The sequence below is a fragment of the Sturnira hondurensis genome, unplaced genomic scaffold, assembly GCF_014824575.4.
Source record: "Sturnira hondurensis isolate 20B ecotype Veracruz unplaced genomic scaffold, ASM1482457v3 Scaffold0006413, whole genome shotgun sequence".
NCBI classification, from domain to species: Eukaryota; Metazoa; Chordata; class Mammalia; order Chiroptera; family Phyllostomidae; genus Sturnira; species Sturnira hondurensis.
Window position 1 is genome coordinate 26,167,709 of NW_028079044.1, and position 21,797 is coordinate 26,189,505.

Below are 21,797 nucleotides of genomic sequence, written 5' to 3' on the forward strand. Positions count from 1 at the left end.
AATACAGAAAACTCTAATGAAGAAAATAAAAATTAACCATAATTCTACCATCCAAAGATAAATACTATTATTACTTTGGAAAAAATAGGGTTCTTTTTCTTTTTTTTTCTTTGTAGATTTTTTTAAAAGATGTTTTCTTTATTTATCTTTAGAGGGGAAGGAAAGGAGAGAGGGAGAGAAATATCAATGTATGGTTGCCTCTCATGCATCCCCTGCTGGGAACTGGCCTGCAACCCAGGCATGTGCCCTGACTGGGAATCGAACCGTGGTTGGGTTGTTTGGTTTGCACTCAATCCACTGAGCTACACAAGCCAGGGCTCTATGTAGGTATTTTTAAACAACCTGAGATCTGACTACAATAATTTTTTAGCTTGGTTTCTTTTATTCACTATGTTAAGTGAGTAAAAGAAACATAAGCTAAATGCTTATGTTTAGATATGTATATAAACATATATGTTTACATGTTTATATATATGTTCATATGTATATAAACATATATATGCTTATGTTCTCATGTTACCCAAAATTCCTGAAATTTTCTTCTGAATGGTTGCATAATAATTTACCAATTGATACCTTGAAACACACTTAGACATTCTCTTGTTGTCAGGTTTTTAGATAATTTCCAATTTTTCACCTACAGTAACTCCTTTTTTTTTAAACGAGGCATTTTTTAAAGATTGTATTTATTTATTTTTAGACAGAGGGGAAGGGACGGAGAAAGAGAGGGAGTGAAGCATCAGTGTGTGGTTGCCTCTCACGTGCCCCACACTGGGGACCTGGCTGGCAACACAGGCATGTGCCCTGACTGGCAATTGAACCAGCGACCCTTTGGTCCGCGCAGGCCAGCGCTCAGTCCACTGAGCCACACCAGCCAGGGCTAAATCCTTAAATAAACATCTTTGTGTCTAAACAGATGTTCAAGATCTGAGTCTCTCCCTAATACAGGGTCCAGCTGAAGTAACGCCTGCTTGAGAGTTGTTGGTAGGGTAATAATATGGGTGTGATAATTTACAGTTTTAATTTGGACATTTCACCTAAAACATCATGTGGTATGCTTGAGTATGATGTTGTTATGTTACAGAATTACATGCTTATGATTTTGTAATAAAAGATTTTGTAGTAAAAAGGGCATTATTTGTGCCAGATCCTATATAATTTGCTATAAAATTTAATTACCTGAGCAGAGGGTATGAATATTTTTGTCATAGTCGATGCGTATTCCCAAACTAAAAAGATATGTTTTATTCTTTAACCAAAAGTTATTGTTTCATCTTACCACATTCTTGTTAGGGCTACAGTAGTTTTTTTATTGTTATTCAATTACAGTTGTCCCCAATTACCCCCCATCACTCCCCCACTCACCCCCCCCCTCATTCCTCCGCCCATTATCTTTGTCCCTGGGTCCTTTACACATGTTCCTTGACTTGACCTTTCCCCTTCTTTCCCTAGTTATACCTCTCTCCATGCCTCTCTGGTTACTATCAGTTTGTTCTTTATTTCCATGTCTCTGGTTCTAGTTCGGTCATTTGTTTGTTTTGTTGATTAGGTTCCACTTATAGATGAGCTCATATGGTATTTGTCTTTTACCACTTGTCTTATTTCACTCAGCATAATGCTTTCCAGTTCCATCCATGCTGTCACAAAGATAGGAGCTCCTTCTTTCTTTCTGCTGCATAGCATTTTATTGTGTATATATACCATAGTTTTTGATCCACTCGTTTAATGAAGGGCACTTAGGCTGTTTCCAGGACTTGGCTATTGTAAATAACACTGCTATGAACATTGGGGTGCATAGGTTCTTTTTGATTGGTGTTTTAGGATTCTTAGAGTATAATCCCAGCAATGAAATTGCTGGGTCAAAAGGCAGGTCCATTTTTTTTAGGACATTCGTAGTGTTTTCTTTCCACAGTGGCTGCACCAGTTTGTAATCCCAGCAGCAGTGCACTAGGGTTTCCTTTCCTCCACAACCTCCCCAACACTTATTTGTTGATTTGTTTATCATAGCCATTCTGACTGATGTGAAGTGGTATCTCATTGTGGTTTTAATTTGCATCTCTCTGATGGCTAGTAATGCTGAGCATATGTCTCTGGGCCCTTTGTATGTCCTCCTTGGAGAAGTGTCTGTTCAGGTCTTTTGCCCATTTTTTAATTGGATTAGTTGTCTTCCTGGTGTGGAGTCGTGTGAATTCCACTTTATATACTTTGGAGATCAAACACTTGTCTGTGGTATCATTAACAAATATATTCTCCCATACGGTCGGTTCCCTTTTCATTTTGCTGATGTTTTCTTTAGCCATGCAGAAGCCAGGACTACACTGATTTTTTAAATAACACTAAATATATATTTGACCCTAAGCTTCTTATGATTTTCTTAGTTTTTCAAACCATTAGCTTTTAAAAAAATCTTAATATAAAGAGGAGTTCAAATCAAGACTAATGAAAATAATTTTCATACATTCCAAGTTTAAGGAGTTATTTTCATCATTTTTTGTTAATATCAAATATACATATTTTAAGACATCTTGTGCCAAATCACAATTCAAATTTTTTGCAAATGTTATTTGTACCATTGAATAACAATGATTACGGTACAAATGATTATGGTTGATAATGATTTTTTGTGGGGACTGCCTCTCACACTTTTGTCTGCTTCTGCTTTATTTATAATAAATAAATCTAAAAAGAAAAAGTAGAGTCTAGCCAAATAAAAGGACAACTTGGAGCGCAACAGTGGCAGCGTGGCAGCCCTCATGTTGCCTCTGCCCTTTTAAACGGAGGTGTCGCCAACCGCCTAGGGAACTGGGGAGTCCATTTTCCATTCCCACTCTCACAGAGGGCACACACACACTTAATCCATGCTTTGAGTGTTAGCATTTCTTGTAGTTCAGTGAGATTGAGCTCTGTCTTAGGGCCATTTTAAAATCTTAGCAGGGCAGTAAAAAGCGGAACACAGGAACAGCACTTGATTTAACCTAGCACGAAGCAGATGAGGGTGGTTTGTGCTGAACCTGGGTAATGTTGAAAGGTTTGGGAGACCACCAATGCTGACTGCAGACAGACTGCTGCATGTACCGACCTTGTGAAAAACCTTTCTAGTCAGCGTTCTGGAGCCTCTCATCCCCTCTCTCTCTCCTTCCCCCTCTTTGTTATTCCCTCCATCCTTGTCTTTCTTCCTTTACCCCCTTCCTCTTGCCCCCCCCCAACACACACAAGCAAAAATTTACAGTATCTTTTTAAATTGGAGTTAATATTTTATTGTTGGGGTAGATTAACATTCTGATTAGTTCTTAAGTATTATATATCAGAGACAGGACCTCCTCATTTAGCCAGGTTAGGAAGGAAGATAGGGACCAAACTTCCAGAAGAGGCTCATGGATTCCCGCTACCCTCCTATCTTGGTGTCTTTCCTTCCAACCAACCTGTGCCTAGGAACTCGCAGTAAACCACAGCTGCCTAGTTACCAAGCCCCATTTGGAGAGATGAGTGCATGTAGCTGCCCGATATACCTTCCCCACATTCCTATGCCCCGATGAACAGAAAACTGACTACAGCTCACTTGAACAGTGGCTGGCGATCTGTGCTCTGCTTTTCCTGCAGTCCTCTCAGCTCCCCAAGGCAGTGAAAACTTCCTGGGAACTTCGCACAGCACACGACTGCTCATGCACACATCTTTGCTTCCATTCTTCCCCTCCCGTGGTTGAGGAAAGCTTTACCATTCTGAAAGTTTAAATGTACATATGTATGTGTGTGTACATATTTGTATCTTTATACATACACTTTTAATCATGGTTAAGATATCATTTTCCAGTGCATCTGGTGCTCTGGAGTTACTCTTTAATATCACTATTCTTCTTGGCACTGATCTAATAAGAGTTCTGAAACCTGCTAAGTAGAATCAGATGTGGAAATCTTCAGTACACATCTTTGTGGCTTTGGGGAAAGAGGGGAATTAGTGTGAAACCTGGAAATGTGTATTAAAGAGAAACCCTGCATTTAAAAAAAATTAAGTAGCTGTCTTCAACTGATAAATTAATCTTGAAATTCTAACCGTAATTTTCCAAATAAAGGCATCGTAAATGTTGCCACTTTGAGGAAAAGCAGGCGCGGCTCTCCCCAAACTCTGCGTGGGAGCAGCCATGCGAGCGTCACCGAGGAGTGGCCATTTTGGATTCCCCGTCATCTAAGTAGTGTTCCCTCCTGGCCACTCTTAAAGGCTTTCTTTTTATCAAATTTGAAAGCCTATTTAACAGGCTTTATAGTTGAAAATGAAACTCTAAAACCCCACCAAGAATGATCTCTGTCTTTAAACAAAGTGAGTCCCAGATGGTTGCAGAGAGTCTGTGGTTTCTGTGACAGACAGACAGCAAAATTCTCCCCTCCGCCTCCAGGGGCCCAAAGGCTCTGAAAGGAGAGCAGCAGCGCAGACGCAGCGGGCCTGGGCACGTCGAGAGCGAGGGCAGGGCTCAGACGCTTCCTCCGAGCGGGGCGATGCTGTGGCATCATGAGAGTTATCACGAGTGTCCCGGAACCCCTGGCATATGCTAAAAGAAAACAATCTTGCTCTCTAATTTAGGACTCATAGTTCAGATGACTGTTATGTTTGCTGTATTGAAAACATTGTTTTTAAAAAATTGTAATGACCAGAGTATCTGGTTTTTACAGATGTATTCCTTCTAAAGAAAATTCAAAGGAATAAATAGTTGAAAAAGTAGATGTTTAAGGAAGTGCTATACCTCACTGTTCAAAATATAGTTTAAATAGTAGTTCATTCATGTTTGTGTAAATAGTAGTTTATTAAAATTGATGGTTACAAAATATTCTTAATGACATAGGAAACTATGTTAATCAGGGTGTTTCAGCTTAAATTTACGAAATAGGCTTTTTCATCTTCATAGCAAGTTAATGAGGAGGACACTTTTATTGTTCCCTTTTGACTTTTATTGTCTCACATAACGAGAAGGAAAAACGCAGGTCCAGGGCTGGTCAGGTAAGCAGCCCAGGGCTGCGTCTGCCTCCTGCCATCCGACTGGGTCCGCCTTCCTGGTTTCGGGATGGCTGCAAAGGGGAGTTTGTATCTTCTTACAACATCCTCCGTGGCGGAAAAGAGGAAGCGCTTTTTCTTCTCAAAGTGCTTCCCTTATTGTTAAGGAGTAAAATCTGTCCCGGAGCCTTTTAGCAGCCTTTCCTTTTTCACATTATTAGCCAAAACGGAGTCCCGAGCTTACCCCTGTCGCTAATGATTGGCAAAGTGATTGCCAGGCTTAGTTTATAGCAGTGATGATACAGCCTCTGGGGACGTGGGAGGCGTTTGCCTCCCCTGAGTGTGTGCTGTGTTTTGAGACCGAAACCACACCACGGTTTTAAGTAGCAAGGTGGAGGAGGAAGGGCCAGCTATTTGTAACAAAACCAGTGGTGTCTTCCACATTTACATTACGATTGGCAGCCTTTATCCTCTTTTTATAGTTTCTAAGCTTTCTTAATTATTAGTAGGTATTAATTTTGTGGGAAGATAGACTGTCAGGGTGATTATCAGCTCAGTCTGTGGGTCAGTCTGTGTGATACTGGGCAAGGTATTCAACATTTCTGTGCCTCCGTTTTCCCCTTGTTACAGTAAGGAATCAGCAGCACCGATTTTGTAAGCTTGCTGTGAGATGAAAAAAAATGGATTTGTGAAAATGCTTTTTATGAGTCAGTGTTCTTCAAAACCAGTGAGGTTTGGGGAGGCGTACACTGATACTTGTACACACGCATTATGTGTGCACGTAGAGAAAGGGAGGGAAAGGTGCATGCTAGGAGTTCTTCCCCATCAGGGTAAGCGTTCACATTATAGAAGGGTTTGCTTTCCAAAAGTGCTCACTTCATAGAAATAAGTTTCTTATTGTCTTTTCACTTGCAACCAATTTAAGAGATATTTCTTAATGCCTACTGTGAACTGTACCCTTAGCTGGATGAAAAGTTAGATAATCCATGGGTTTAATGGAAAATTTCCTGTGTTTTATAAAGATACATGCTTCTACACTATAGGAAAAACCTGAAGAAAATCAAATATAATTGGGCATCTGTGTTAACACTTGTTCAGATTATCAGTTTGTGCAGAGGTCTCTTGTCGCCTAAGAATACGATCAACCCTTGGAAATCACTCCAGGGCATGGACTGATTAGAGTTGTCCTCTCAGCTACCAGAGCCAAGGTCTTCTTCCCAGTCCCCATCCTTTTTTCCTGTGACATCTGGTACCACTGACTACCACCTCTCAGTCAGTCTCTTCCCCTGTGGCTTCTGCAGCATTAGTTTCCTGGTTCATGACCATACTCCTTCACCCCTTGTTCTTCAGCCCCTTCTCTGACCTCTGCCCTGACGGCTGTCCCCTGCGTGTTGGTCAGTTGCTGGGGTTGAGCCACTACCTTCTTTTCCAAGTAAACCGCCTTCTTTCTGTGTCCATTTGCAAGCCTATTGTTTCATCAGTCTCTTATCTCCAACCTCAGCTTCACTCTCAAGGCCTCGGCCAGTATTTCCAGCTGGGCCTGGACCCCGCCTGTGTGTCTGTCCTTTGAATGCTGCGAACTCAGCAGAGCCTAATCCCTCTCTCCTTTCAAGCCTCTTTTTCTTCTCGTACTTTCTAAATAAGCTAACGACTTCATTTTCTTTTCATTAGAAGAAACATAAGTTACTCTGTCTGAACAATTACATATTTCCAGTTCATGAAATCTGAATTGATGAGGCCTTATCTATTTATCGTCCTTTAGATTATCATCTGTGGGCGACAGATCATCTGTAGTTACTTGTCTCAAAGCATAGAACTGAAAGTCGTCCAGCATTACGTTGGCCAAGATGGACAGGCTGTGGTTCGGGAGCATTTTGACTGCCTCACCGCCAAACGGAAATTGCCTTCATACATCCTAGAAAACAGTGAACTGACGGAACTGTGCGTGAAGGCCAAGGGAGATGAAGACTGGTCGAGAGACGTGTGCCTGGAGTCCAAGGCCCCTGAGTACAGCATCGTCATTCAGGTATGCGAAGTACTGAAGTCTGGACTAGAGCGGCTTTAAAATTAAACATTTCTCAATATGCTCTTTATTTAATACAACACTTTCTAGTAAAAGGGGATGTATGTAAAAGAAGGGAGATCTGAAATAATACAAAAAGGCTTTGAATATTACTTCCCAACTGTTTCCTTCCCATCCCATGACAGCACGCTTGTATCTGGTCCAGTAGGTCTTGTGGCCAAGACGCTGCCCCTCCCAGACTGAGGCAAGTTCATCTTGGAAAGAACTGTGATACACTGAGCTCTGGGGGCAGTGGGGAGCAGGGGGCAAAGGGTGTCTCCCCCCTTAATAACTTCATGTTGATCTGTTACTTTTTACCTCTTCCTCTCCCTCTGCTGTCATCACTTTTATTCCCATAAAGGACGAATCATCTCTTTCATTCTCCCACTCAGTCTCATGTCAGTCTCTCCTCATAGCTGGGAATCCTTTCGTCTTTATGGGAAGAGTTAGCCCCACTAACTCACTGCACATTCACTTTATGCTGTAATGGAGTCTGTTTTTGCTTAGGGGTTTTTTGTGTGTGGCTTTTTCCTATAACTTCAGACTTTTTAATCCTCTAAACCAACACTATATCTATGCCTTATGTTGATTAATTAGTAAACTCGGGTTTAATGGGACCTTTTCCTATCTCATGTGCAGGTGCCATCTTCAAACAGTTCCATTATTTATGTCTGGTGCACAGTTTTGACTTTGGAACCCAACTCTCAAGTGCAGCAGCGAATGGTGAGTGCTTTCCAGTCCTAAAATATGGTATATGACTCTGACCTTTCCTGTGCTGAAATAAATTAAGGTCAGAGTGACCCAGGGAAGAGATTTATTGCAAGTTTGTTTCAGCATCAAACAGCTGGAATACTGCAGCAGAACAAATATGAAAGTTCTTCTGCCTTTTTATTTTTATAGATTGTGTTCAGCCCTCTTTTTATCATGAGGAGTCATCTTCCAGACCCCATTATAATACATTTGGAGAAAAGGAGTCTGGGATTGAGCGAAACACAAGTTATTCCAGGAAAAGGGCAGGAAAAACCACTGCAAAACATAGAACCTGACCTCGTACATCACCTAACATTTCAAGCAAGGTACTGGAAACATCCTTATATTTTTCTAAGAGAAATTCAGTAGAAAATTAATCTGGTATACTATTGAGGGGGGAGAGGGAGGATACAGTTTTTTGTATGGTTTCTTTTTTTTTTTAAAGATTTTATTTATTTATCTTTAGAGGGGAAGGGAAGGAGAGAAGGAGAGAAATATCAGTGTATGGTTGCCTCTTGTGAGTCCCCTGCTGGGAACTGGCCTGCAACCCAGGCATGTGCCCTGACTGGGAATCGTGTATGATTTCTTATCTTATGAGAATGTTATTTTTAAATTATCCTACCTAGTCTTCTCTTATTCTCTTCTACTATTTTAAATAAAATTCAGCCTCTTTCATTAAGCTTTAGAAATAAATAAGGGGTCATCAGAAAATTTAATTGGCACATAATTTCTGTTGTGGAAGAAGAGATGAATAGAGCTCTCACTCAAGCGTGGTTGGGGTAGGGGGACAAAAGAGGGAAAGCCAGGGCCCAGGTCATCCAAACACTGTGTCATCAGTCCCTAAACCAGCAGAAACTGATTCCGTCTCATAGTGAAGTATTGGACTATGATATGTTTGTAGTTAGAGTTGGGTTTTTTTCTTGTTTGTTTGTTTGTTTGTTTTCAGTAAATTGTAGACCACCTTAGAAACCTGATATCTTTGTTTTTTTCTTTCCATTTCTTAGAGAAGAAGATGACCCTTCACATTGTGCTGTGCCCATCTCAACATCCCTCATTAAGCAAATAGCCACTAAAATGTACCCTGGAGGTTCAGTTAGCCAGATCCTTGATGAATTCTACGGGCCAGGAAAGTCCCTTCAACCCATGTGGCCCTATAATAAAAAGGATTCTGACAGGTAATGTTCCCCCGCTACCTTTTATTTTTCAATAAAATGTTTATAAAAAACATTCACAAAAATGCCAGATACCAAAAAGGGTGTTTTTCTAAAATTAAAAAAAAGGTATTTGCACATATCTGTCAGATTCTGCCCTTTTATCATCCAGTAGGTATATTTTGTAGATTGCTTTACTCATAATCTGGAATGTAATTGCATGAAAAGTTTCTTCTCCTGGGTGCAAATTCAACATTGGATGATTGTGGTGTGAAGAGGTGTCATACAGGAGCACTGTGTGTCTGGAATCCTTAAGTATACTTCCTGAATATAGTCATTCTGTTTCACTGAGTCTCTTGGATGCGGTATTTGGAACAGGAATGAACAGCTGAGTCAGTGGGATAGCCCGATGCGAGTGAAGCTGTCAGTCTGGAAGCCGTCTGTCAGAACCTTGTTGATAGAGCTTCTGCCTTGGGCCCTGCTTATCAATCAGTCCAAGTGGGACCTTTGGCTTTTTGAAGGAGAGAAGATTGTTCTACAGGTTCCTGCTGGCAAAATTATTATCCCTCCTAATTTTCAGGTACTGGAACTTCTTTTAACTAACATGAATTCTTTTATTTCAACAGCCAGCTTTTATTCTAAGGTTGCATTTATATTCATAACACAATGAATCAGTTGTGGGAAACTGTCCTTGAAGTTGCATATGTAAGGGGTATGGAATGCTCTTTGATACTGGAAGACATTTCAGATGTCTTTTTGCCCATCAGCAGCGTTCCTGTTTGAGTTATCATTAAATCCGATAGCTTGTACTAGTTACATTCCCATTTCCATTGCATGCAGCATATTTGACGAGTGCTAGAACTGGCCTCCTCCAGGTATATGGAGGACATAGAGCCACCTTCTGTGCTCTAGCGCCTACCCCTGGACGTTTTGTGGTTCTTACAGAGATGGGTAAGAACTGAGGATTTCTGAGCCACCGTTTTTGTCGGGCCCCCTTTTTTTAGTAAGTGGATTTGAATGTCCACAGTCATGAGGCCCACCCAGTGTTGACAGTGACAGTGTGGCATCATGACCAACATGGGGGAAGGCCTAGTCATGGAACAAAATCTCACAGGACGAGTCTATTTTCCATCACAACAGAATTTTCTCAATAAGGCTAGCTCATTTTAAAAAGGCACATAAATCTATTTTTTAAAAAAGAGTACAAGGAACTCCTGATGAAATCTTTTTCCTGATAGAGAAACAACTTGAGAGTTCTTTTTGGGGGGTGGGACTTTAGTTCATAAACATCTTTATTCAGTTGCATTTTTTAAAATAATCAAATCATGTTATCTTACAGAATTGGAATGTTGACCTACATGGACTAAAGTTGGGTATTATTCTTTTGTCATCTGCAATGAAACCTTCAGTTTTTTTAAGTCTTTGGTATTTATAGGGTAGTTACAATTTGGGTTTGGTTTTTTTCCCTTTATTCCACAAATATGAATTCCATCATGAGTCAAAGAAAACATCTAAAATAAAATGTATGTTGCCATGAAAGAAAGAAAGAGAGAGAGAAAGAAATTAAAACAAAAAAAAAAAAACAGAAGAAAACCATAAAGGATTTGTATTATGTAAGATAAAAAATTCCTGTGAATTAAGGTAAAAAAATCAAAGTTAAGAAAAATACTTTGTAATTGAGGCATTGTTTTTCCAGGAAGCCTTTCAAATTGGAATATACTGGGCAAATACCAACACTGTGCACAAGTCAGCAGCAGTTAAACTGGTTCATAACCTGACATCCCCAAAGTGGAAAGATGGAGGCAATGGTGAGGTCGTGTCGCTGGACGAAGAAGGGTTTGTTGACGTCGAAATAAGACTGGGTGCTTTCCCAGGGCATCAGAAGGTGAGATCAAAGTCTGTGTGGCCCGGGGGAAGTGGCGTGCCACCCCCACAACCTGTTTAAAACAAACCAACCATTTTCTTTTTGAATCCCTTTTTGGTATTACTTGTTCTAGATAATTTGTAACAGTGACACCCATGATTTCTTAGACCCCTCTGTTTTCTTTCCTGTACCAGGGATAAAAGCTATGTCACATAATTTATCCAATAACTTGTCTGGTTCAGAACACTCAGCAGCCACTTGATTTATTGCTTGTGGGGGGTTAGGGAGAGAATGAACTTACTCACAAATATCCACAAAGTGTACTTGGCCTCCTCCTTTCAGAGAAGGAAGCGGAGTCACTAGCGTTCTGAGCACCGAGTGGAAGGACAAGGCCCCTGCTGCACAGGCTGTGTTCCTGAGCAGAACGCAGAGCGATGGGGATCAATTCTGGTTTTCCCATGGAACCAGCATTACAGAGGGTGTTGCATCCTTGGACAGGGGACTGGCACCCATGTTTTTAAAGATATGAATACAAAAAGCAGACTTAATTGGTCATTAATTCAATACAAATGTGTACTTTTCAGCATAAATCTTCTCTAAAGTCTATGAAAACCAATTAAGCTGAATAATACAGTAACAACACCGTCATATTGTACCACTTAAAGGTCTCATGCTGTCCTTAATAATATCTTCATTGTTTTAACTGTCCCAAATCAGAAAAAGAAGGGAGACTTCATCAGAGCAGTGTAAGTCAGAATGACCTTTCTGTGGGGAGAAGTTAGACTTTGGCAGACTTCTTTGAAGAGCCTCTTGAGAAAAGTTAGGGTCACTTGGTGACTTTTTAAAAAATAAATTTCTCTGATACAAAGAGGTTGGTTTCTCTTCAATAGTGAAGGCTGGTATCCATTTCCTCAAAGTTGTCTGGGCAACACATGTTTACACTCTGCTGGCCGAAACACTGTCACATGGGTGTGAATGGCAGAGAGCTGTAAGCACGAATCACCCCAAGTTGAATAGTTGTAAGTGGAGAACTACCATCACAACCTGGAAAAAACGTTCTGATACACAAACACCCGACATCTCCAGCACCTCCAGCACAACCTAGCTCTAGTAAGCACTGAATACATGTTTGTGAATGAATGAATGGACTGTTGGAAAGTATATTACTTTATATATCTATTTCATTATTCTTTAGCAGTCATTCTCAAACTTTTTATCCTTGGCACCCCTTAAAATGATTAAGGACCTCCCAAAACCTTTTTTTATGTGGGTTGTATCTACTGATATTTGTCAAATTAGAAGTCAAAACAAAATTTAAAACAAAGGATATACAATATCCTTTACATTCCATTAGTTATGAAAGTGATGACGTCATACTTCAATAACCTCTAGAAAACTCCAGTAGTACACTTAGAATTAGAGTGAAAAAGACAAATAGCATCTTAGTGTTATTTATAAAAATAGTTTTGACCTTTGGATTCCCTAAAATGATCTCAAAGACAACCTCCGGACCATGAGCCCTTGACCACACTTTGAGAACTGCTGTTCTGATAATACCACTTAAAGATACCCAGTAGATGGGTATGCAAGTAATATCTTCCCTGAGCATCCATCCTTCATAAACATGGTAAGGTAATAAGATAACGTGTGTGGTGATAAGCTCCAACTAGATGGTTTCCAGCTCCAACTAGACGTTCTTTATATTCGTGAACTTGGGCAAGTTATTTAACCTCTTTGTGCCCCATTTCCTTCTTCTGTGAAATGGAGATAAAAGTAGCTGCCCCGCATGGGTGCTGTGAAGATTCTGTGAGTTATATGCATGAAGTACATAAAACAGGCAGACCACAAGGAGGCCATGCCTGAGGGTCAGTCATTATGATTTCTTCATCACCGCCAGCAGCAGCAGCAGCAGCAGCAGCACTGTTAAAGTCCTCAGAATTCTTCTTGGTCCATACTAGACAGTCAGTGAGGCAGCTACTACCATGTGCATGAGGAGGAGGAAGAGAATTGTTCATTTGAATCCTTTATGTTGAAAAAGATGAGTGGCATCTTTTTACATATAAGTGCTTTGCAAATGAACATTTCATGAGGGAATTGGTTAAATAACTTGAAAACAAGTCTCTAGGTCACTACACGGTAGCGAAAGTAACGAAGTGGTTTGCTGGGGCACCCAGTTGCAGAGTAAACCAGGGCCAGAACAGTTTTGAAACTGAAAGAGGGCTGCGTTAAATACTCCGGGACAAAAGGCAGAGTTGGTACTGTGTTGGGAGCGCCACAGATCGAGTGGCCTTTCACAGGTACCCAGGTTTCATGCACCGCAGATGATGTCGGGTTTCCTCTCCCCCCTCGTCCTGCAGCTGTGTCAGTTCTGCATCTCCTCCATGGTGCAGCAGGGCATCCAGATCGTTCAGATTGAAGACAAGACGACAATAGTCAATAATACACCGTATCAGATATTCTATAAACCACAGTTATCGGCCTCCCAGCCCCATTCTGGAAAGGAGGTAAGCCATTCATAACACGATTGGTTTGTCTTAAGTTTCAATAAATCACAATGAATAGAATCAACCTTTTTTAGCCTAGAACATGTAAAAAGCTAATGCTGAATATGGGTAAAGAGAAATGCATTTATTTTTAACTTAAATTAAAACCAAGGATGTCATGGTCAGTGCTTCTAAGGTAGTTCACAAGCAAAAGCATCCCGAAGGTCAGATTAGCGCTGCCCACGCCCCATCTGCTCAAGGCCGCAGTGCACTCTTCTCGCGCATGCACTAAGCCAGAGCCCCAGCAGCAGGGAAAAGCTCCCGACTGGCTCCTGGTCTCAAAGGAAAGAACATCTGCCTTGCAGGCCCCCGTGCCTGGAGGGGCCATGTGGGTAAAAGGCTGTCTGAGCCATGGATCTGGGAGCCCTGAGCTCTGTGTTGTCCACAAGGACAGTAAATGTGAAAATGTACCAACTCATTTATGTTAACTCCTCCATGGCAGAATATGCAGAAAATAAATCCAAGAAGGATTTTTGATTCAGTTCTTTATATAATTAAAATGAAGTTATGTTTAGGGAGAAGGGAGATATTTTAAAAGTACTTAAAAACAGTATTCTAAGTGGTATGCCATTGAAAGTAGCATACCACTTTATCTTTGTCTACATTTACCATTATCCCTCACTTTCAGCTCCTTAAATTACATTAGAACAATAAAATAGGATCAAAGTGTCATTCTTCTAAGTTTACAATGCATTGCGGTATTTTACAAAAATGTGAGAATACATTTTTATCTTGGTTTGTTCAAGTGTTGTTCAAATGCCGACATGACCAGAGTACCCAGGTAGGACACAGAGGTCAACAGTGTTTGCGTAGTAGGAGGGCCTTTGACAAGAGAATCAGCCTGTGTCCTGATAATTTCTGCCTCCCCCCACCGGGTGCTTCCTGAAACCTTAGGTCAGGGCCTTCCACACCGACATTTCCTCATCTGAAAATGGCCATAGCTTTGTGTTCCTTGTGGGGCTTTATGAAGATGAAATGAGATAATATTCGTAAAAAGGCTAGGCATTCCGGAAATGAGAGTGCAGCAGGCACAGCAGCCGTGTCGGCATCGAGGTGAACTCCTCCCTTGTGTGCACCTCCTGGAGAGACAGGGGCAGGCCCGCCTTCTTCCCTGCAGCTCAGGAGTGCCCCTCTTCAGGTCCCGACCCAGCTTCAGGGACGTAGAGGCGATTTTTTCAACACATGCTAATCCCTGGCCTCTCAGGGAGATTGTGTGGCAGAGTGGGGAAAACAGCAAACAGGAGGCAGGAAGCCTGGCCTCTGGCTGGGCTGTGCCCCTCACTGGTTTTGTTACTGGTGGAAAACATGTTCATGCAGTATCATGAGGAAAAGAATTTCTTTACTGGCGATGTAAAGTGAACGGGTTCCCCTCCTGACTTCCCAAAGTCCCATCTCCATCTGTCCTGCCATGGAAAAGGTCCAATTTTGTCTTCAGCAAGGCCAAAGCAAAAACCAGTGTCCAGTTTCTGTTCCATATTAGACTCCAGTCCAGTCCAGCCTCCGGCTGGCTTGGCGTGTGTTTCCAGCTGCAGCCCATTTCTGCGCTGCGGGATTCAGGCTCCCTCCTGGATCTGCATGTGGGGTCCACACGGCTATGGACTGTGCACCTGCTAGGGCCACAGGGCTTTGGAGAGTGACCATGGGAGTGCAATTCACCCGTGTGTGTGTGTGTGTGTGTGTCAGAGAGAGAGGGAGACTTCTTTGTTCCCCTGGGATTATATTAGTTTGGATTTAGGATGGACCAGGTGCTTTTTCAAAATGACCAATTTCCCAAGCTTTCTCGGGCTTTGGATGAGTCCACACTCCCTAGTTAGATTAACAGGCCTCTGGTCCAGCACCTTCCCCACACCGCCCAGCAGTCTGGAGTAGGAAGCAAGGAGTGTTTATCCTTTTGGTGGAGCTCAGTGCTGTGGTCCCCTGGAGTATGAATAGCTGTAACTTTCTGGTGAAGCAGACAGGTTTATGCTCCTCAGTATATTAAGCTCAATGTCTAGTTCCCTTTGCTCCCCTTTTCTTATTATAATCAGTGAAACACCAGTGGTAACAATTTTGTTCTGTGATTTTGGACAAATCATTGGCTCTCTGGAATGCAGCTGTCTTCACCATGAAAAAGGAGGATCAAATAAATTCAAGGTCCTTTTTAAAAAAATTTTACTCTGGGATGTAAAGCTCTTTAATTACAGTTGACGTGCAATATTGCATTAGCTTCAGGCATACAACATGGAGTCGACATTTATATACCTTACGAAATGATCACCATGAGAAGTCCAGTAGCCATCTGTCACATACAAAGTTGTTGTGATGCTATTGGCTATATTCCCTATGCTGTACCTTATATCCCCATGACTTATTTATGTGATAAATCAGTGCCTCTTAATACTCTTCACCTTTTTGCCCACCCCCCATCACCCAACACTCTAGCAACTATCAGTTTGTACTTCGTACCTGAGTCTGATAGTTTGGTTTTATGTGTTCACTTTAGTTTTTCACCCTGGTGCACTGTTGGTGGGATTATAAATTGGTACAGCCACTGTGGAAAACTGTATGACGAAAATAGAACTCTCAGTGTCCTTTTTAAGTTTAAAATTCTGAAACTCTCAAATGAGCCAGAAACCATGTGAAATTCCAACTGCGGGTTGAGACCAGAGCTCCCTCCTCCCTCAGGGTGAGCCTCCACCAAAATCTGTGTTCCGACCTCCCAGTTCGCTGCTCTGGGTCTCCTTCACATCCCTTGTTCCTCGTCCCCGGCCCCCAGGGTGCCACACTCTTCCAGTTCGCCCGTAGCTGTCCAAGAAAACCTCCCAGCACGTGGCAGTTTTCCCCCTGTGGCATCTGGACTTTTGCGACATTTGGGACATGTTGAGAACTTTGCATCACCTGTTAAATCACCTCAGCTCCGTCATGTTTCCTTCTGCCTAGAAAAGCAGCTCCTACTCCCACTGCTTGTAACTGTCTCACTGGGGCTTTGTTGTGGGGACAGGATTTTCGATCTTCCCATGTCCCCCACCTGGCCCCGTCCTGAGAATACATGATTATGGTTTCTTAGAAGCTGTGCTTGGAAAAGCTTCACTTCTCTGTATTATTGTAGTAAATGTGCTCTGTCTGCATTGTCTTTTCTTTTTTCAGTATTTTCACGTTCCAGACAGTGCTACCTTCAGCATTTGCCCAGGTGGCGAGCAGCCTGCTATGCACTCCAGCTCCCTTCCTTGCTGGGACTTACTGCCTGACGTCAGTCAGTCGGCACTGGATATACCTGTGCTTCAGAAGCAGATCTCGCTGGCCTTTTCTCCGGCTGCCAGTGCCGGTGCTGACAGCTCGCAGAGCTGGAGCCTGCCAGCGGTCGTTCGACAGGAGTTCCCCAGGCAGAGTGTGGCGGTGCCCCTGGGCAGCTGTAGGGAGAATGGATTCTGCACCAGGTACTGTGCATATGTGTGAACACCCTCCTTTGCTTGTCACTATAGCTGTTCACTGAGGTGCTGAGAGACAGGAGAATGATTGTGGTGCCCACCTAATGTAAAACTAAGTTTTCCTTTTATTCATAATAGCTTCTAGACTGGGCAAATATTATGGTCATGTGGATTTTTCCTGGATGCGGCTTCTCCTGGGAGAAGATGATGGTGTAACAGCAATACGTTGTCATGAAAAGATCGCCTTCTTTCTTTTATGACTTCTTGGCCTCTGTCAAATGATAAGAAATAAGGCTTAAAATATGAGAGTGAAGTTGGAAAACCTTTTTATTTTCCCATATTTTATTTCAAAATGGAATTTTTCTCAAAAAGTCATTAAGAGAGATAACTCAGAAAAACACAAGTTACAGAAGACTCTGTTCTTCAGTTGTTCCCACACGCAAATCACCAATTACGCAAATAACAACCACAGAATCAAGCCAGGGATGTGTAGTGGTCTGTTCATACTGGACTTTTATTTTGTGGTTGTTTTGCATGCAATATATCCTTCTCTAGCTGTCAGGAATGACTTATCTATGCTATATGTAAAAAGTACAAATGAAAACATATTGTGACCTTATGAGAGGTACCTTATTCTTGGGATTATGAATTTATACACTTTATTTGAGGTTTTAGCCATCCTAACTTTGTGAGGTATACAGATTTCTAGTAGTAATATTGTAAAAGATAACTTTCCAACACACATTAGTAAGGCCCTGTCCCCTACACACATCCCTTCTCCTTTCCCAGCATCCACAAACAGCCCTGATTTTGTGAGCACTTTCACCCCTCACTGGAGAGGAGGGTTATCCTGAGATTCTGATTGGAGGAGTTAAGTGTTGGTGAGTTTAAGGAGGCATTTTTGACAGTGACGTGAACCTATGTCTGGAAAACAAAGCTTATTTTTAAAACGTGAAGATAAAATTATAATTTTTATTTGAAATTGTTTAAAATTCTAAGAATCGTAAGACATAATTCTATTAAAATAATTACATTCTTAAATATTAAATAAGATGTTAGATGGAAAATCCCTTCCGTTAGTTCTGGCCCCCCACTTTCTTGACCACTGAAAAGAAAATTCCCAAGGTTGGCTCTCCCAGCTCTTTGAAAATCAGTCTGGGAAGAGAACTTTGTTGCTAGTCCAAGGTATGGGCTCTGAAAGTGAATTCACTTCCTGCTGCCCCATCTCCTGCTCTCTCCCCTCCTCGGTCCAATGGGGCACATTTGAAGGGTTTTTTAATGCGATTCCCCAAATGCCAGCGGGCATTCTCTTTGGCATTTCAGGCAAACAGTCTTTGGGAAGGGGCCTGACACTGGTGAACAAGACAAATAGCAGATGGGAAATCACACATTTGGCAAATATCTGATTTCTTTGATTAATTTGAACAACCAGTCCATGTAACTTAAACGTCAGAGGGAACGTTTTCCTGCTCTCATATGAAATGTTGTTTGGTAGTTTGTAGTACTGAATTCGAAAAACTCTGCCACTCCTTCAAGGAGGCAGCCCATGCCCACACAGCAGTTCTTTTAATGCCAAGTAACGCAGCTTCGTTCTTGGTGGACAGATGGCGCTGCTGTAGAGTATGATGACCGTGAAAACTAACAACAAACATTACGAGCCTACCTACGTTTAGGGGGAAAAAAAGAGTGAGGACCCAAATCCTCTCAGAGTCCTTCTGAAAACACAACAGCTCCTCGTTGGCCGAAGTTCACCAGGCGTGTTTGCGGGGAAGGCGCCCTCCCTGTCCGACAGTGTAAGGCACGTGTGGACCGAGGGGGCAAGTGAAACACGAGGTTGCCTGCCGTTCTCTCCAAGTGGTAGAGGTTAGGGGGGGTTTCCTTTAGATGATTTTTCACACTTAAAAAAAGTTTTGTGATAAATGTATGGACTGTTTTCAGGGGGAAAAAAACAGTAAATCTATATGTGGCAGTTACTATAGAAGAAGATGGCCTTCTTTTTCTAGACACCATTTCCTCTGGTTTATAAAAAAGAAAGTTTTACGAAGTTCTAAATATTGCAAGTCTAAATAAACATGCAGTAGAGAAAGCATTTCTTTCTGAAGTATTTCTGCTGTTTCGGTTGCTTCTGTTCCAGGGCTGTGGCGCTGACTTACCAAGAGCACCTGGGAGTGACTTATTTAACCCTCTCCGAAGACCCTAGTCCTCGAATAATTTTCCACAACAGATGTCCAGTAACAGTTCTTATTAAGGAAAACATTAAAGGTATATTTTATAACTGAATTTAAATAATAACAAAACCTGTATTTTTTTCTGGAGGTTTTTTCTTAGTAGTTAGTTACCTGTGATCCTGTAAGGCATATTTAAATAAAAGTGTTATTAATTTCCTAAAAAGTTTTCCTTGCCCCACTATATTTAATATCCCTAAGTCTGTCTTCAAGACCTTAAGATTACATATGCCTTTTTTTCTTTTATTTTTTTTAGATATTCCAAAGTTCGAAGTTTATTGCCGAAAAGTTCCTGCCGAGTGTTCAGTCCATCATGAGCTTTATCACCAGATTTCCAGTTACCCGGACTGCAAGCCCCAAGACCTGCTCCCCAGCCTCCTTCTGCGGGCGGAGTCCCTGGGTGAAGTAACGACCGAGTGGAGTGATGCCGTGGACATCAACGGTCCTGGGACCCAGGTCAGTGACCACATGTTACCCCAGTGCCCAAAGGAAAATGCCCTTTTCTAAGGTTTCAGTGGTTGTCTATTTTTAACATAGTTTTCTAAATGCCTGACTTCCCATCTCTGTGTGAGGGCCTGTGTGTATTCATTTTTGATTCTCAAATGCAAGTATCTATCTCTAAAGTGTACTCTATACCTGTTTACCAGAGAGGAGCACTTGGTAACAGCAAGCCCACCTTGGATCTACTACAAGGTCAAAATGAAATAAAATTGTAGGACTTCTCTACACAGAAGGTCATCCAACTGGCTAGATTTTTAAGACAATTATAATGCCAACCCTAGTTTAATTCCTTCTTTTGAAAGTGTACCAATTTTAAAATATACATTTTGTCCTAGAAATACATAAAACTTTGCAAGTACAAGTGTAGTTTTAAAATCCTGCACAGATAAAATGTCTTGATTTGTCTCTGTCTTACTCCGGATATTAGTGCTGTTATTTTTGTTGTAAGTGGAACATGAACCAAGCATATAGTTTCTATTGTGCTTAAAATTTGCCATGTTTTAGGCCATCATCCATATATATGGTTTGGTTTCCATATATGGCCATCATCCATATACACCAAGATTGTGGGTTTGATCCCTGGTCAGGGCACTTACAAAAATCAACCAATGAATGCATAAATAAGTGGAACAGCAAATCAGTGTTTCTCTCCCTCTCTCTTATCAATCAGTAAGTTTTTTAATTGCCATTTTTACTATATAGTAGCACTAAATACTCCACCATGTTGTCCAACCATCACCACTATTTTAGCATCCCAAACCAAAGCTCTGTGCCCATTAAGCAACTCCCTGTTTCCCTCCACACAACCCCTGCTGGCCTCTATTGCGCATTCTGCCTCTGAATTTGCCTATTCGAGGCACCTCATAAAAGTGGAGTCAAACAATACTTGTCCTTTTGTGTCTGGCTTATTTCACTTGGCATAATATTTTCAAGGTTTATCCATAACATGTGTCAGAACTTTATTCCCTTTTGTGGCCAAATAATATTGTGCTGTACTTTTTTAATGTTCTTTATATCTGTTAGTTTATTTGATCTTCACAATAAGCTTTTGAAGTAGGTCCCATTGTAATGGTTACAAAACACATATTAAAGTGATAAATATATGTACAGTAATAATGATGATTACCACTTAATAATCACTAACTGTATGCCAGGCATTGGGCTAAGCACTTTACAGTCATTCTTTTTTTTAGTCAGGGTGACATTGGTTAGTAAAATTATATAGGTTTCAGGTGTACAGTTCTACAACACATCATTTATATATTGTATTGCATGTTCACCGCCCCAAGTGAAGCCTCCTTTCATCGCCGTCTTCCCCCTTATATCCTCCTGCACCTCCCACAGCTCCCTTTCCCTCCAGTGATCACCATACTGTTATCTGTGTCTGTGAGTTTTATTTGTTTGGGGTTTTCTTCACTTAATCCCTTTACATTTTTGACTCAGTCCTCCAACCTTCCTCCCCTCTGACAGCTGTCAGTCTGTGTATCTATGAATCTGTTTCTATGTTGTTTGTTAATTTTTTTGTTCATTAGATTACATATATAAGTGATATCATATGGTACTTTCACTTAGCATAATAGTCTCCAGGTCTGTCCAAGCTGTTGCAAAAGTAAGATTTCTTTCTTTTTTATAGTCAAGTAGTATTCCATTGTGTAAGTGTACCACAGCTGTCTCTCTCTGTTTTTGCTGTTGTTGGCACTGCTACTGCCGTCCCCCATCCCCCACCCCTTTTCCTTCAATAAACCCCTGCCCTCTCCCTCCCCCCAGCCTTCACCACATTGTTGGCTGTGTCGATGGGCTACGCATTTGTGCATATATGTGCCTGGGCTGATGTCACCCCCAACCCCCTCCCCACTGAGATCTATCAGTCTGTTCCGTGATTCCATGCCTCCGGTTTTATTTCATTCATCAGTTTATATTGTTCGTTAGATTATTTGTCTTTCTCTAACTGGCTTATTTCATGTATATAATGTTCTCCAGGTCCATCCATGCTGTCACAAAAGCTGACTAATATTTCTTCTTTTTTATGGCTGCATAGAATTCCATTGTGTAAATGTACCACAGCTGTTTTATCCACTCCTCTACTGATGGCACTTGGGCTGCTTCCAAATCTTGGCTATTGTAAATATGCTGCCTTGAACACAGAGGTACATATATTCTTTCAAATCAGAGTTTTAGATTTCTTCGGATATAATCCCAGAAGTGGGATTGCTGGGTCTTAAGGCAGTTCTATTTTTAATTTTTTTAAGTAATTCCATACACTTTCCACAGTGGCTACACCAGTCTGCATTCTGACCAACAGTACGTAAG

General features: G+C 41.4%; 1 protein-coding gene across 3 annotated transcripts in view; it reads left to right on the plus strand.

The window, feature by feature from the left end:
* The window catches only part of VPS13B (vacuolar protein sorting 13 homolog B), a 690,921-nt gene that overhangs the window by 627,546 nt on the left and 41,578 nt on the right, over nucleotides 1–21,797 (plus strand). For all 3 annotated transcript variants that reach the window (XM_037048265.1, XM_037048266.1, XM_037048267.1), the window contains exons 45-54: nucleotides 6,747–7,010; nucleotides 7,686–7,769; nucleotides 7,947–8,122; nucleotides 8,801–8,971; nucleotides 9,326–9,527; nucleotides 10,644–10,832; nucleotides 13,169–13,315; nucleotides 16,481–16,770; nucleotides 18,896–19,023; nucleotides 19,243–19,442. In XM_037048265.1, coding sequence (XP_036904160.1) covers nucleotides 6,747–7,010; nucleotides 7,686–7,769; nucleotides 7,947–8,122; nucleotides 8,801–8,971; nucleotides 9,326–9,527; nucleotides 10,644–10,832; nucleotides 13,169–13,315; nucleotides 16,481–16,770; nucleotides 18,896–19,023; nucleotides 19,243–19,442 — 1,851 coding nt within the window. The remainder of the gene's footprint in view (nucleotides 1–6,746; nucleotides 7,011–7,685; nucleotides 7,770–7,946; nucleotides 8,123–8,800; nucleotides 8,972–9,325; nucleotides 9,528–10,643; nucleotides 10,833–13,168; nucleotides 13,316–16,480; nucleotides 16,771–18,895; nucleotides 19,024–19,242; nucleotides 19,443–21,797) is intronic.